The sequence below is a fragment of the Rhinichthys klamathensis genome, unplaced genomic scaffold (genome assembly GCF_029890125.1).
Source record: "Rhinichthys klamathensis goyatoka isolate OS25496 unplaced genomic scaffold, OSU_Roscu_1.1 h1tg000006l_1, whole genome shotgun sequence".
Classification (NCBI taxonomy): Eukaryota; Metazoa; Chordata; class Actinopteri; order Cypriniformes; family Leuciscidae; genus Rhinichthys; species Rhinichthys klamathensis.
In genome coordinates this window covers 8658681-8675000 of record NW_026606559.1, presented here as the reverse complement: position 1 = coordinate 8675000, position 16320 = coordinate 8658681, and the positions used below count along the sequence as shown (strand labels likewise).

General features: G+C 37.8%; 1 protein-coding gene across 1 annotated transcript in view; it reads right to left on the bottom strand.

Annotated features, from left to right (window-relative positions):
* Window positions 1-16320, bottom strand: part of bckdhb (branched chain keto acid dehydrogenase E1 subunit beta) — a 92726-nt gene that overhangs the window by 55935 nt on the left and 20471 nt on the right. Inside the window, exons 6-8 of the mRNA XM_056258183.1 lie at window positions 14872-14980; window positions 5216-5313; window positions 4717-4827 (exon numbers count right to left, since the gene is read on the bottom strand). Coding sequence (XP_056114158.1) covers window positions 4717-4827; window positions 5216-5313; window positions 14872-14980 — 318 coding nt within the window. The remainder of the gene's footprint in view (window positions 1-4716; window positions 4828-5215; window positions 5314-14871; window positions 14981-16320) is intronic.

Genomic DNA, 16320 nt, shown 5'->3' with positions numbered 1-16320 from the left:
ATTTATAAAGGGTTTTAAACGACAAAACAAACTCACTTACACGGATTTGAGAGTCAGAATAGAAGATAGTTGATGACATGGTAAGCAAGTTTGTTAATATTTAGAAATAAAAGCGCTACATCTGTCATACAGCGCTATTTTGGCTGTGGTGAACACGTGCCAAGCATGACGCGTCACCATGGAAACTTGGCTGGCGGGCGGGCGGGGATCGCGAATTAGAAATAAAGGCCTGCCTCTAATAAAAGCCTGCTTCAAATAAAAGCCGGCTACCATCTGCAGTTCAGGTAAATAAAGGCCCCGGCCTTTATTTGAGGAATTACGGTACACACACATTTACTGGGTTGGCAGGTGTTAAAAGGTGCAAAACGCAAGTCTCTGAGTTTTTGCAGAACTACGCCCCCTCTGGCGACAAGCGAAACTGCAACCAGAGTTGTGCACACTCATGGAGCACACGCATCTTTTATTGGATGTGTTTTATGTTTCATGTTGTACTATTCTTCCGAACACAATTCCTAGTTTATGAAACTGTTCACTAACAATGGTAGTAAAACCAATTCTGATTGAACATGTATCTAGCTTACGTTAAAGCATTACACATTTTACGCATCGTCATTTGTTGTCATACATAGATTGGCCGTATCAAACATTAGAGACTGGGCTATATCTTACCGTTTTATCAAGAAAAAAAGCCAACTGAGGATCCCGTTTGAGACCAAGAGCAGACCGGAGATCTCTCCATTTGTTGAAAGCCTTCCCGAGGTTGACTCTCGTCTTACTCCGACGCCTGTCTGACTCCAATTTGGACCTTTTGGTGGCACTAGACACAATTTTTCTTTTCTTTACTTTACATGGAGTTTGCATTGGGGTTTGGAATGGACTACAAGCCGGTCTCTTTGAATCCATCTTCTACCTTCGACGCACGAGTTGTCTTCGCTGATGCGGAGAATGGCGGCGCCGGCGAGAACCTGCGAGACATGAGCGTGAACGCGCATGACGTCACGCCCAGTCTCAAATTCGAGCCCGAATCCCTCTTATATATTTTACTGTACAGGATTATAGAGGCAACCTCAGTGCGCAGAGAAGGGCTCATTCAGCCCATCAGGCAGTTCTTTAAGCATGTATAGGATAGAAAAACAGGTATTTTTAACATGAAAAGTTGCGCAATGCACCTTTAATGTCAAACCCTGTGTGTAATACTATTATGTAGCCGTATAATGTAGTGATATCTTTAAAGGGGTGGTTGATTATTTCACTTTTCTAACTTTAGTTGGTGTGTAATGTTGCTGTTTGAGCATAAACAACATCTGCAAAGTTACGACGCTCAAAGTTCAAAGCAAAGGGAGATATTTGCTTTTAAAGAAATTGCTTTTTAAGGACTACAACAAATGGCTGGTAGAGACTACACAACATTCCTCCCGGGTTAGTGATATCACAAACCCTAAAATTTACATAAACCCCGCCCCCGTAACACGATTTATAGATTATCAAGACAGAATATGCAAATCAATGACTAGAGGATTACTATATAAGCTCATAAATGCATCAACTAACCATTCAGAAATGTCCTGTTGCTTCTACATGTTGTCACTTCTTCTTGAGTCTCTCATCATTGTCTGACTCCGGTTTGAACATAAAAGGCTAAAAGTTTTAGAAATTTTCAGTGCATGTGTGTGAGGTAAAAGGAGAGGACACAAGCTCTCGAAGCTCCGCCCCCTGTGCCGGGAGCAGCAGCTCATTTGCATTTAAAGGGACAGACGCAAAAACTGCGTTTTTGCTCACCCTCAAAAAGTGACAATTTTAATATGCTGTATAAAAATATCTGTGGGGTACTTTGAGCTCAAACTTCACACACACACTCCAGAGACATCAAAGACTTATTTTACATCTTGTGAAAAGGGCATTTATACCACCCCTTTAATACTATCTTAAATGAAATGCCATAATTTGCTCCAAAGCTTCTTTCTTGCTCTGCCTCAGTTCACTAAAGGTGAATTAAGCATATTCAGCATTTCAGTAAAATGACAGTGAATGAGGACTGAGGCTGTCAAACACCAAAATGACACAGAAAGACAAAATATCATAACATTTGTCTGTATATGTGCCATATTTAAAGTATTCTGTAAACATACAAACACTGTTTGAGGATGCAAGTGGTACAGAATTTGTTTTTCTGTTTTTTAATCTTATTCACAGAGACATTAAACATTGTCAAATGAACAAACATGCTGCAAAACAAGCTCTGGTTTGTGCCTTTTTACTTTTTTAATAAGTGCATGTTACATTGATCATAAACCTTCAAATATCGGCCTTTGTTTTACGTCTTTATTTACTGGAATAGTCAATGCGTTCATCTGTCGGTCCCACAACAACAACAACAAACACATTGAGCATTCAGAGATCTGCATGCTTGTTTGCTTTTCTCAGTGAAGCTCGATGCACATCTGGATTCAAAATGTTTCTGCTCTGCGCTTTGATATTGATTATTATTGAAGTTAATAGAACACAACTGCATTTTCTTGGGTCATGAACAAACCATGCTCTTCAATTGCTTCAGTTGTTCCATTTTATTGCAAATTGTTTAATTACAAAAAGTCACTCTCTACACTGCTACCAAACAACGGCACACGATTTACCGCGGCCCCAAAAGCACTGAACGCTTGACATCTCTGCATTACATTAGCAAACCAAATGGTATTTATTGTAAAGACAGCAAAAAAACAGACTTTTAAACTAGATTGTATGGTTTGAAATAAAACAGCAGCTATTGTGTGACTGTGTTTGATCATGTCTACAGTGAATGTGATGAAATACACCTGCGTACACCAGAAAAGTGAAGATTCGAAAACATTTGAGACATGCAGACACTCGATTTGATATTGTGATCTAATCCAATGCCCGTGTGCAACATCCAAACACTGTTACAGCACGTATGTGGAGGGAATAAAGGAGATAAGGAACAAATTGATAGGGGAAAGTCAAAAAACATTTCCCCCATGCGGTTTCTGAACAGAACGGTGAACAGTGTGTAGTGCTTTACTGTAAACACACTATTGAGTTTCATGGAGGCCGTTTAATGGGTTTAATGTTTATTTAAGAAGCTGCTTTTCAACAAACAACCCATGAGGATCTACATCTCCCTGATCTCACTGCCAAAACAATAATCTACCGCAAAGATTCAATAAGACATCCTACTCTATTACACTGCGATTACTTCTTAGATCAGTTCTATTTTTGGGAGATTATCATACAATGAAAAGCGCCACCATAAAGCAATTACAACTAATTTATTTTGACAACTCTATTTTCTCATGACTAGGGGTGGGAATCACAGGGTGCCTCACGATACGATATGATGCATGGCTCACGGTACCGATAATACCATGATACAGCAATTCTGCGATAATCGATATATTGCTGGACAATCCTATAATGATACATCACGATATCTGACGAACTATGAAAACAAAATGCCTGTGAAAAGGTTAAGTGCAGGTTTTCTCTCTTTATATTAAAGTCCAAACTGTTAGAAAACAGGACAAAAATGTTTTTCAGTCTGTAAATTAAATTTAATATTTAGTAAACGTTATGCTTATACTCAGTGATGTAGTGGTGCCTGGAGAAGTGGGTATACTCTTAATTTATTCCCCCAATATTTTTTTAGGCGTCCCAGCAAAGGATGAACGCTCTTTGTTATAAACAGTGACATGTAAGACTAGTCTTGCATTAGTATTGAATATGCAAGACTATAAAATATAATGGAACATATAGAATCACTAGTATTCTTGCATATCAGGGCCGTACGTAGGGTTTTCTAAATACCCAGGTCCTATAAATTATAATCCTATTAATTATAATGTATTATATAATAATAATAATAATAATATAATAATAATTATAATCCTATTAATTATATGTGACGACATCAGCATTTCCCTCTGGCATTTTGAGTGGATTCTTAAACAACTCTGATTGGCCATTGTGTTCAATTTATTAGTAATTTTTTAGAAATCAACCTCAAATTTGGATGGAACACAACCGGTTTAAATTTCTGGCTTTGATTTTCTCACGTTTTAGAGTAAAACGTGTTTTGAAAAATATATATTTCATAGAAAATGTAAAACTAGTAATATGCATTTCTCATATTAATAAACGTACACTTTGTTAACTTTTTTTTTTCACTTTTTTCACTTTTTAATAATAAATTGGCAATAATCTGCCACGTGTCTTCTTTAAAAAGAGACCAAACTCAAATCTGTGTCCCAAAGCATTCATGTGTGTGTGAAATTTCATGTTCAGGTCTATGCAAAAAGGTGATTTACAGCTAATAAATGGATCATAACTATAATTTAGTAGTATAAAATCCCCTAAAAATACAAAATATGAAATAAACTAAAATATAGTACATTCTTTTCATAAAAAAAAAACAAAAAACAACTGAATGTCAACAATTATTAGCTGAATGTCTTCCCCTACATAGAGTATAAATAGGAATGATACTTCTAAGGTACTTCTTTGTCCTTTTTAAAAGGTCAAAAGCCTGAATAACCTTTCACTTTCATTGTTTAGAAAACAGCAGCTTCCGGAAAATATCTCCTCCTGTGCTTCATGAAAGAAGGTCATATAGCTTCTATGGTAAATAAATGACCATTTTTCATTTGGGGTAAACCATCCCATTAAGAGCAAATACCTCTTCAAATGTGTGCATTCACATCGTACCTTGCAAATGGTCTCTTTGTCCCAGGGCAAAATGGTCTGAAGGTCGATGAGCTCACAGGAGACACCCAGCTTTTCCTGTGCCATGGCAGCCACTTCCCTCATCACATGTACCTGTAACCCAAAGGTCAAAGGTTAACTTGCCGTTTACGCTAAAGACTAAGTTCTGACACTAGGTTGTATTGTTGGCTGCTGTCTCTCTAGCCAATGGTGAGGTTATGTTTGTGTTCAGACGGCGTGACAGCTAATAATTAATAATAATATAATATTTCATTCATCTCCCAGCCCTAGTTTGTGCTGCTCATGTATATAGTCTCGGTAGGACGAATGAAAAGAAAACAAACACAGTACTATCGTCCATTAGAAACAAGCCTTGGAAGTTCTCTGCACTTCGTCATGAGGTACATCAGTCATTCAGCAGCTGAGCTGAGCTTCAGGACACCCAGAGAGCTTTTGAAATCATGATCTGATGGTGTAGTCTGATAAGGTCTGAGAAACATACCTGTGTTCCCCAGGCCACCAGCGTGAGATCGCTGCCCTCCTGCAGGACCTCGGCCTGGGAGAGAGGGATGTGATAGGCTTCTGTGGGAACCTGCTCCACTGCAAAGCAAAATCACAGATTACACATCACCATAGACAGAACAGGCACACATTCACCCTGTAAAGCCTGACATATGGAAATTATTTATTGGACTTTTAGACAAAATATATAATAAAAAAAGATAATAAAAAAAAAAAAAAAAAAAAAAACGCATGGTTTTTTTTTTGTATAGTATCATATTTGATACATCAGGCTTTAATGGCTCATATCAGTTTCATTAAGAGGCCCAAACTGAGCAAAAATATGAAATTTGGAACAGATGCTGATATTTATACAGCCAAAAAAAAAAATGCAATTCTGATAGCTTGTAATGTAAATCCATAAGATCTTGTTGATGTATGGATAAGCAAGTAAACCTAAGTTACTTTAGTCCAGTAAGTGTTCATTTTGAAATATTACTACCATTATAATAGTTATTCTTAGGCCGTGCGTCCACCAAAGCGTTTTTAGCCAGCTGAAAACGCCGGTAACACTTCCTTTAACAGTACTTAGTGTACTTAACTAGAAAGTACTGGCTAATATAAGGTAAGTACATGGGTTAGGGGTAGGTTCAGGGTTAGTACCTAGTTATTACCCAGTAATTGTAATTACTATAATAAGTACATAGTAAGTACATGGGTAACAGGGCTGCAAAAGGAAGCGTTACCAAAACACCTAGCTGTGGGCGCTTGAGAGCATTTTGGCAGCGCAGCATTTTTTCCATTGAGACGTTTCGTTGCTATGATACAGAATATCCACAGCACAGTTTACTTGTAACTGATTTCGCAGATACGCACACCCGGCGCTACGCCATAGAATGTCTCTGAACAGATTCACGCCCACTTTTGGGGGAAATAAACTAGACTTCCCATAGAGTTCAATACAAAATAGCGTCACAAAACAACGTCCGTACACAGCCGAAAGGCGTGAATAACTTAAGAAATCATTAAGATTAAACATGTCAAGTAATTATATGTCCACCCTGTCTGCCATAGAGCGTAAAAGATACATACACAAACTTAATTTGGTCAATTTAAAAACATGTCCCCTCATTCTCCCAGCGTCCAATTGGTGTAACAACCCCACCCAGTGGCCAGAGGTGTCTTTCTTTTACGGTCTATGGTCTTACCCTGACATTTACTCGTATCGTACTTCATCGAGTCACCATATGGTAAGCCAGTGAATGATTTTACTTCGTTTCTGAAAGTAAACGTCTTTAAATGTATATATTATGTCTTATAATATACATTATAATATATATATAACCTCACTGGGTGGGGTTGTTACACCAATTTGACGCTGGGAGAATAAACGGACATGTTTTTAAATTGACCAAGTTAAGTTTGTGTATGTATCTTTTAGGCTCTATGGCAGGCAGGGTGGACATATAATTACTTGACATGTTTTATATAAGTGATTTCTTAAGTTATTTACTACTCCTGTCGGCTATGTACGGACGTTGGTTTTTGCCGTTATTTTGTCTAGTTTGTTTTCCCCCAAAAAGGGGCGGGGACGAAATTGACAGTTAAGTTTCCGGATGTGCCGGTTGTGCGTATAATTTGTTTCATACTAAAAATTTATTTCTCATCCATTTTGTTCGGTAAGCTCTGCTGGTTGATGTCGTTTACTGAAAGAATGTTGTGACAGTTGGTCGGTGTGGTATTAGCCCCGCCCCTCCTCCACTGTGATTGGACGGCTGGGTAAAAAAGTGGCAGTGATGAGCGCTGCGTTTTACCCAAAGTTGAACATTCTTCAACTCTCGGCAACCTGTAAAACACAGAGCGATCAGCGCTTCAGCGTGAAAACACCGCTCAGCGCCTCGTTACGCTCATGGCGTTTTAAAAACGCGACGCTCCCATTGAAAACAATTTAAAAAATACGCCAGGCACGGGAAATAATGCTTTGGTGGACACATGGCCTTATGTTTCCTTTTTTTATTAAATTAGTAAAGATTTCAGGGCAAAAAGACACGTAAAACATGAGCTGAAGGTATACATTTTTACAATTATACTAAAGCGCTTTTTATTTGCTAAACTATCAATCAGACAGCAAGGCATGAAGTAGATTGTGTGCAACAGGTTTTTCAGCAAAGTTTTGATCATTTAGAGAAGTTTGCGTATCAAATGTGATCCGGTTGACTTTATAGGGTTGAGATTAAATCCATAAACTGCGGAGGAAACCGCTATATTGTTATATTGGTGGAATAAAAGTCTGAGAATATATCTTGAAGGACAAGGGGGAAAAAATGGTTGCATGATGTTCAGATCTTAACTACTCATCCATCAGTCTTCAGTTTCTCTAGACGGAAACACTGCAATGGTCTTCCAGCTGGCAGAACGGGGGTTTGAGTATTGAGATGAATGGGGGAAAGAGGGAAAGAGTTGATGAGAGGGTGAATATGGGATCTGTTCATTCTTGCAGTACAAAAAAAAGCAAGGAATAAGACCAGCCTATTCTTTGGCGTCGGATAGGTGTGTAAGTTGGCATCAGGGTGAGTTTTGCACGGCTGGAAGGAACAAGATAACTAGCTAAAGAAAGGTTGTCGTCTCACCTGACAGCATGAGTACAGAAATAACTTTTCACAGCTGTCATCTCTCATGATGAGGTTTTGTTTTTGATTCAAGCTGAATTATCTTTATGGCTAAATTATGTTTAATTACAGCCATTTTCCGCATCCCCCTTGTATATGCTCATTGAAGTCATTGTCTGCTGCCTTCTGGGAAAACTTGCTGCTTTTGACAATGAGGTTTAAAAGTAATTTTGTTGAAAATTGTTGAAGATGACTTGGGTTGGTTAGGACTTTTGCTCGGAATTAGAAACAGAGGCTAGTGGAAAAAATCCACATGATCATTTATGTACCATTATGTGTCTATTTTCTGCTTGTACTTTAAGCAAAAACTTTCTTTGGGAAACCCAGGAAGAGCTAAGAATGAGCGATTTTAATGTTTCACGTGTACTTTGGAAGTAGTATTCCAGTTCTTTTATTATTAAAAGTGGAATACTATTAAAAAGTACTTAACTTTTTTGACAATGCTACTCTTTTTGAAAACCTACTAGCTTGGAATTATTCTTAACGTTGCTTTAACAGCAGTTCAGTTTATGATCAGTACCAAAGACTTTATATATAGGAAGACGGTGCACTCCGATTACTTACGAATAAGAGAAAGTGCAACACCCAAAATGGCAAAAAAGCCCCGCCTTCTAAATGAAAGAGCCAATCGTTGATTAGTAAAGTCATCGCATCACTGCAGCTGCTGTTAGAAGCTCCGGTTGCTATCCACCTTATTCCTGACGAGCTTACTGCGTTTTGAATTATGGGTGGCACTTCCGGTTTGGGGAACTTCAATTCAAAAAGGCTAAAAATGAATCATTTCAAATCATAAGGTTGCCCTACAAATAAAGCTGATCCGTCAATTTTCCTTCATGATTTATTTTCAGACATCATGAGAATAACGTTATACTTGGTATTTTAACGTGACATGTTATAACAAGAATATCTACGGCAAGAGCTCTTTCAGTCGCTGCTTTCTTTTCCTCATGATGATTTTTATTTTTTCCTTTGCAATCCGCTGTAAAAGTATGAAAAAGGACAACATATATACGGCACATCTGTGGTCTGTTCTCCCGAATTTAATTTACGATATTCTATTAATAATTCACTGGAATGCACGAAGAATCTCTCGTTATTCTCAATAATCCTCACGTCTCTTTCCAGGTTTGTTTTCACAGGTAAATGCAATTTATAATCTGTCAAAATGATGGAAATCACTTTGATATAGTGTCACGTAATGCTAATGAACATTTTTGATTAAGGCTTGTTATACAATACAGAGATATATTTGCCTACTACAGTGAGATTTAACCAAAGACTCGCGCTTTTGGGGCTATTTTTGGTCTGTTGAAAAGTACCTTGTTGATTCTTTTAAACTTTACACCCATAATTCGCGCAAAGCATCATGGGGCGTAGGAATAAGGTGGATAGAAACAGTCAGTGTTATAAGACAGGGCAATAACTTTGTCCAGGCTGAAAACGGCGTTTTGTGTCAAGATTTGAGCATTTAGAAACAAAATTTATGAGACCGTTGTTGTCAGATTTCATTGATGAATTCAAATATGAAATTTAATCGTAAGCTTAGTGAACAGTTTTGGAGAATTTGATGTTTCCCCGTTTCCCCATTCAAAGAGATGGAAGCTGCACTTGCATGAGGCGTTTCAAAGATGGCCACCGAGTGAAATGACTTGTCTAAAAGGGACTTTGGTTTTACAGTCTCATAGGCTTTTGGCCCACAGGTTCATAAAAACCATCTTGTTCCTTAAACTGGCTCTAAACCCTGAAGTAATGCGAAGCAGCAACACACACAGCAAACTGCTCCAGGATTTTTTGTATTGTAGTTTGCCTGCAGCACATCTGATTATAATAACCTGGCAGAATAACAAACCAGTGTAGCAATAAAACATTTTTACATATCGATCAAGAAATGAAACGCTGTCAGGATGTTGCAATAATCAGGTGAGAAATATTGTGATGTAATAAATGTATCTAATTATAATGGTCAAGTGAGGGTGCTAAGATCTCTTGTTTTAGTGCTAAAAGCTGCTTGGACAGGAGAGTTTAAGATACTAAAAAAATACTGTTTAGCCTAAATACAAATTAAGCACAATTATTATGATTAGTTTAATGATTATGAACACAAATTGGGATAACCATAGCAAACCAAATGAACATTTATTGTATTAATAAAACTTCGATGGAACCACTAAGCTGGCAATGAGGTATATGCATTGGGGTGCAAAAGGATCACATAATTGACAATTGAAAAAACACAAATGTAACTTTACTTTCCATTTATTACTTAAAGAACACTTTAAGTACTTCAATACCAAAGCATTATTATTAACATAAGAACTAAGGTATAAGAGTAGTATTCAGGTAAAGATAATAAGAAAGGACTCTTTACATTAAGGTAGTAGCATATTAGTGAGAACAGGGTGTCGGGGGAATCACTTTTTTTTCTCTTTTTCATCAAACCGCAGTTTTTGCAAGTTCCCGCAATTTCATCGCAAAAAATTGCATAAATATCCCGCATATTCCATCGCATTTTTTAAGAAAACGGGCCGCGTAATCAAGGATTTTTGCCCGCAACAATCACAAAAAAACTCTGCGTTTTTCTGGAAGGACTGTATTGGCTGCTGTCACTTTAAGACCGAATGCACGGGTCCATTATACTGATACACATTCGATTTCTCTCAACTGTTTACATTCACTTAAAGGGATACTCCACTTTTTTGGGAAATAGTCTCATTTTACAACTCCCCTAGAGTTAAACTGTTGAGTTTTACCGTTTTTGAATCCATTCAGTCGATCTCCGGTTCTGGCGGTACCACTTTTAGCATAGCTAGATTGTCCACTTCAATGATGTATGCTAAGCTATGCTAAAAGTGGTACCGCCAGAACCGGAGATCGGCTGAATGGATTCAAAAACGGTAAAACTCAACAGTTTAACTCTGGGGGAGTTGTAAAATGAGACTATTTCCAAAAAAAGTGGAGTATCCCTTTAAGACATACATAACTGACTGCGTTTATGAGTATACTTGCAGAAACGGGTATTTTGAGATAATTTGGTGTGTATGTGTCTGTTGAAGAGCAAGGAGACGCGAAAGAGACCTACATTTTGTGTTCGCGCGCTGTCTGAAATAGTGCAGCACGCTTAATCATATCGCAATAGCGATGTCAATGATGCAAAATGCTGCGATTTTATATGAAATAATCAAATTAGGGCTGTTAACGCAGCATCTCTTATTTTTTTGTCATCCTTTGGCTAGTGTTATGATCCCACTCTTATTTGTGCGAATGCTTTTAAACCATTCATGACCGACAAGTCTAAAGCCAGTATCATGCGCATGCACAGACCCCGCGCCAGAATACAGTTCTCTTACGCGCTTGAACGAACAATAACACACAATAATGACAAAATGTCGTTTTGTCGAGTAACTTCATAACATAAGAGCAGTCTTATGATGGACGTAAAGAGTTCTGTCAACAGCGGCTGCTCTTAAAGGGCCAGCAGCCAATAAAGCTTTCTGTCAGAGAAAATTACTCAGTGCTCTTGACTAAAGAACTTTTGTAGCTTTAATAAGGATTAGTCTATATAATTGATAATTTATGCAGCGCAGACTGTTTGATAACTTTATTCAATTTATGTATATGTCCTACCCGTTAGACAGGAAGGGGGAGAGTCATTTTTATCCAGACATCAATGGCTTATTGATCATTACAGATGTTAATCATTTAGTTGTTGTTGCTATTTTAGTTGAGAAATATTACTAATGTGTGCATTTTGCTTTAGAACCAAGCAAGTTGACTCATGAAACCTATACTACTACTAGTACTATTATTATTTCAGAAGCCTTTTTAAAAGAATTGAAAAATGTATATTATATAAAATTCCACACAATTATATATGTGTGTTAATGACAAACCCTGCTAGTATGTATAACTATGTAAAGTTACAACGGCTGCTATGTGTTTCTTAAAGGTGCAGTGTGCAGATTTTAGCGGCATCTAGCGGTTCGGGCCCACTGCTCACCCCTCCCTTTCGAAGAAGCTACGGTGGCTAAAATGGGACAAACATATCGTCGTCTGAGACAGCAGAGAATAGCCAGAGTAAGCCAGGAGTGTGTAAGATTGTCACCGTTTCTGTACCACAGTCCATTATAAACCACATCATGGATAAAGTTTACAAAGCCATAGTCAGGTGAGGATCAAGGGTCTTAATATATAATATAATAATAGTAATCAGCTGATTGTCTCACGAACGTAACCAGCACATTTCTCCCCACATAGCAAACCCATAATACAGCGAGGGAGAAGAACCACATGAAACTATCCAACTACATATGTTTTCTAACAGGGTAGTAAAGGTTTAGCTGGCTAATATGAGCTGTGACTGTGGCTGAGCTGGTTAAAGCGTTAAGCCTTGTTTAAACTCGACGCGTCCGCATGAGCCCAAAGGTGCGCGCGGCAAAAATGACATGATTGTAACAGCGCGCGCGCCTCCGCATCCCCTAGACACCATTTACTACACACAAATTAATAAATAATAATGAAAAAAAAATAAAAAATTCTCTGGTTTTGAAAACTCGAGAATCGACGGGTTGGTGACTCCTGTAACGTTAACGTTACTGTTTTGCGGTCAATAGTACTAATCAGCTGATTGTCAAAGCCATAACACAACGAGGGAGAAGAACTAAGTTTAATGAAACAATCCAACTACATATTTTACACCACTGACAAGGGAAAAGTCACTACTCACGGTGTCTATGGCTTCTAGCTTTCTGAGGCTTCTCTTTCAAGGTATGAACTAAACGCTCTGTTTGTTCGCGTTCGGCTACGGTAGAAACATGACGTCACAATATGTCGACCTTCATAGAAGGGGGTGCCCGCGGTTATGTAGATATAAATGCCTCATTCTAAGGTAATAAAAACATAACGATTCATTGAGTAAGGTCTTTAGACACCACTGAAAACATAGTCATGGATCTTATATTGCATTTCTGTCAATAGATCCTCAGAAATATTACACATTGCACCTTTAAGTAAGCTACATGTGGGACTGCATACACGAGCAGCTCCGCTTACCCAATCTAAGGCTCAGTGGCAAAGAACAAATGAATTAACTTTCTACCGACAGTGACTCCAATGTTTACTCACAGCCCGTTTCTTGATTCCAACATCAACAGGATTCTTGCAGCAAAAAAATAAATTAAAAAATGCTATTCATCACACTCGATTTAAATATTTAAAAAAGGACTGAAGGCTATTGATCGCAGTGATGGTCTGCCTGCTGGAGCGGCTCAGGCGGAGCTCAGTGATTTGTGGTTAGGAGGTTTTACCCTAGGGTTCAAGTGATTGATGAAGTCGAGTGAAAATGCATCACTAATGGTCCAGATTATTTCGAGTGGTAGGTTGTTGGATGCCCGATGTGTGTTTCCAGCTGACACGCACTCTATCATTTAAAAATACTGCTGGATTTAATGGTAAAACCACTCTTTAATAAAAACCTAATTCAGAGATGGAAAAAGATACATGCTTATGCTAAAAACATGAAAGATACCTCATATAATGAATATAATTTTCCCTAAGATATCTGATGTGTAGATAACTGCATGCTTGCAGTGTAGACAGCATTGTTGACTATAATAGGTGTGTATTGACAATGTTAAAACTCTCTAAACACAACTAGTCTTGGGATTTGACTCTTGACAGAGCACCCTAGCAACCACATGCAAAAAGCCTTAACACCTTAGCAACACCCTAGTACTACAAAGGGACGATTTACAAAGCTAACTAATTTTACATAGAAGGTGATGTGAACTTCTAAATACCATGTAATAAATCAAAACCATATTTAAGGCCAACTAAACTTGCATGAGCTACAATTTATGACATTCAATTCAATGTTGGCAATAATGACTAATTAAAAAAAAAAACAAGGTGGAAATTGGAAAATTCCACATTGCCATCAAGTAAACGTATAATGTTTTTGAAATCAAGATTTATATAAACTAAATGGCTGAATGATTTATTCCTATCGTGTAAGAATAACTGCATGAAAAAAGAAAAAGCTCTAAAATTAAAACCAAATAATGATAAAGAGCCAAAGATCCTAAAACAAGTTCCAATGTTCAGTCAGGAAATTAAAGTCATTCAACAAAATTCTTGAGAGACACATAAATCAGATTTGAGAGTGAACCTGAAGACGGACAGAAAGCAGATTTAAACCGAGGCGTCGGGAGATAAATATGCACCATTCCTCATGGAAAAAACACTTGCATTGACTTCCTTAAACCTGCATACATTTCCTTTTCCACTCTTTATTTCGCCACTACTTTGGACATGAGGATTGTGTCGTTTAGAGCCACACTTACTATTCTCCTCCTAACCGATGGCTGAAAGTGTGGTTGGTTAGTTTTGGCTGTGGTTAGATGAACCCCAGATGGATGATGCTGTAACTACATAATTATATGGGAGAAAAGACTATCTATTCCAAAGTAACCCTGTATTTTCAACAAAATGTTTTCATATGCAATATATATAAAAACAGCCAATATTTCATTGTATAATGACGGATGTGTTCTGGACTGGAGGTTCTTCTCTTTGACATTACAGATCAGGATTGTGACTAGTGAAGAATTGAGACTGTGCATTCATCAGCCAATAAGTGTTTTAATAATGTCACTTTCTTGATCCTAAATCTTCAGAGTAATTAGTCGCATGATGAATGAACAAAAAGATTGTAGCACAAGAGCAATTAAGATTTACTTATTCAAATCAACCAGTTTTTTTGTTTATCCTTGCATGGCAAACAAGCAGAGACGGTCCAAAAAGTGTGTGGCACTTGATTCACGATAGAGGCGGGTGGAGTTATGAGGTTTGACCAACAGTTTGAGGATCTCATGGAGTTATGAGGTTTAGTCACAAGCTCTTTTTAATACTTTTCAAGGGTTAAAAATGGGGACATAAAGATGTAAAAGGTGACCAACAGTAATGATGTATGAAAATAACAACCTCCTCTCACCTGCTGCTCTGTAGAGGATTTTAGGCTCAAAGAAGATGCATGGGTTATTATCATCAATGCAGGACAGAAGAAGACCCTTGGCCTGGACCGGACCTCTCGGCACAACAATCTAAGAGAGAGAGAAAGAGAGAAACAAATTATAATATTTGTTTTATTAAAGAGAAACAAAAAGTTAAACGGGTCATTGGTACATTTATAAGTCTTTTGCATTTTACAGCGGGTGAATCTCTAGTTGTCGCTGGTGATTGTCGTTTGAACCTTTCTGGATCCGCCATCAAATTGATAAGTTTAATTATATCAAGTGCTGTGAGAAAAGGCTATAAATCTCCACCTCCAACATCCCACTCAATATGGCTTATACTAGCCGAGACTCTTCTTTATGTGTACAGATGTGTGTGTGTACAGATGTGTGTGTGCAGATGTGACGTAATGACGCAAAGACATGCTCGAATCTCCCGAGGAAATCCACCAGTACCACTGGAGTTAAAAACATTATTACAAGCTTACCGCTTTGAATCGAGCTACGGCAAGCAGAGAGTTTTGAACACTGGCTGGTTATGTATTTGCTCAATTTTATTTTTGGATCATTTTTAACCCAAAAAAAGTTACAGACTGCAGCTTTAAAGATGCCTCTAGATAAAAAAAAGTGACTTGCTATCAAAAGCCATGAAAAAGCATTCCAAACAGATTTTGAAACTGACCTAGACCATTACAGATGAAGACTGCATAAGATTTGGTGCATAACAAAGATTTGTGTTGCGATGAGAATCAAACTGTGAAGGGTGAAGACCAGCGTTGAGGTTAAATCAGCTCTGACACTGTGTGTCGGCTCATTAAACGTCCAGTCTGTGGTCATCCGGCTGATCCAGATGATGCAGGTGCAGGTCACTATATAGTGAGTCAAGCATCGATCTGCTATGATTGTGATTCATACGGCAATTTCCTGAGTGTATTGATGCAGCGTGAAAAATCTGTGTTGCATTGCGGGTGAGATGAGTAAAGAGCGCTTCCGTATAATCTATCACAGACTGGTGAGTTTATGATTACATTTAGCACACGGATACATGGATCCTCCACTCCATTTTAAAGTAAGTCCCTTTGTGAACAAAGTCCTTCACAGTCTACGACAATCTCTGTGTTGATGCACTAGGAAACCAAAAAAAAAACGTTTGAAACGTTGTACTGGTCGGGTCAAATCACACGGTCTCGTGCTTCAGCTTAAAGCTGTGTTATTTTAGTATTATTATAGACTATTTTGAATATGCTTTTATTTTTTTACATTTTCATTTACAATTCTATTTTTAGTACGTTTGGTAACACTTTACTTGAAGGGGTGTGCAGACTAACATGACACCTTCATAATCATGACATGACACATGTTATGAATATGAAGGAAGTTTTATGCATGTTTATGACAACTGTCATTAAGTGTCATTCGCTCAATTATGA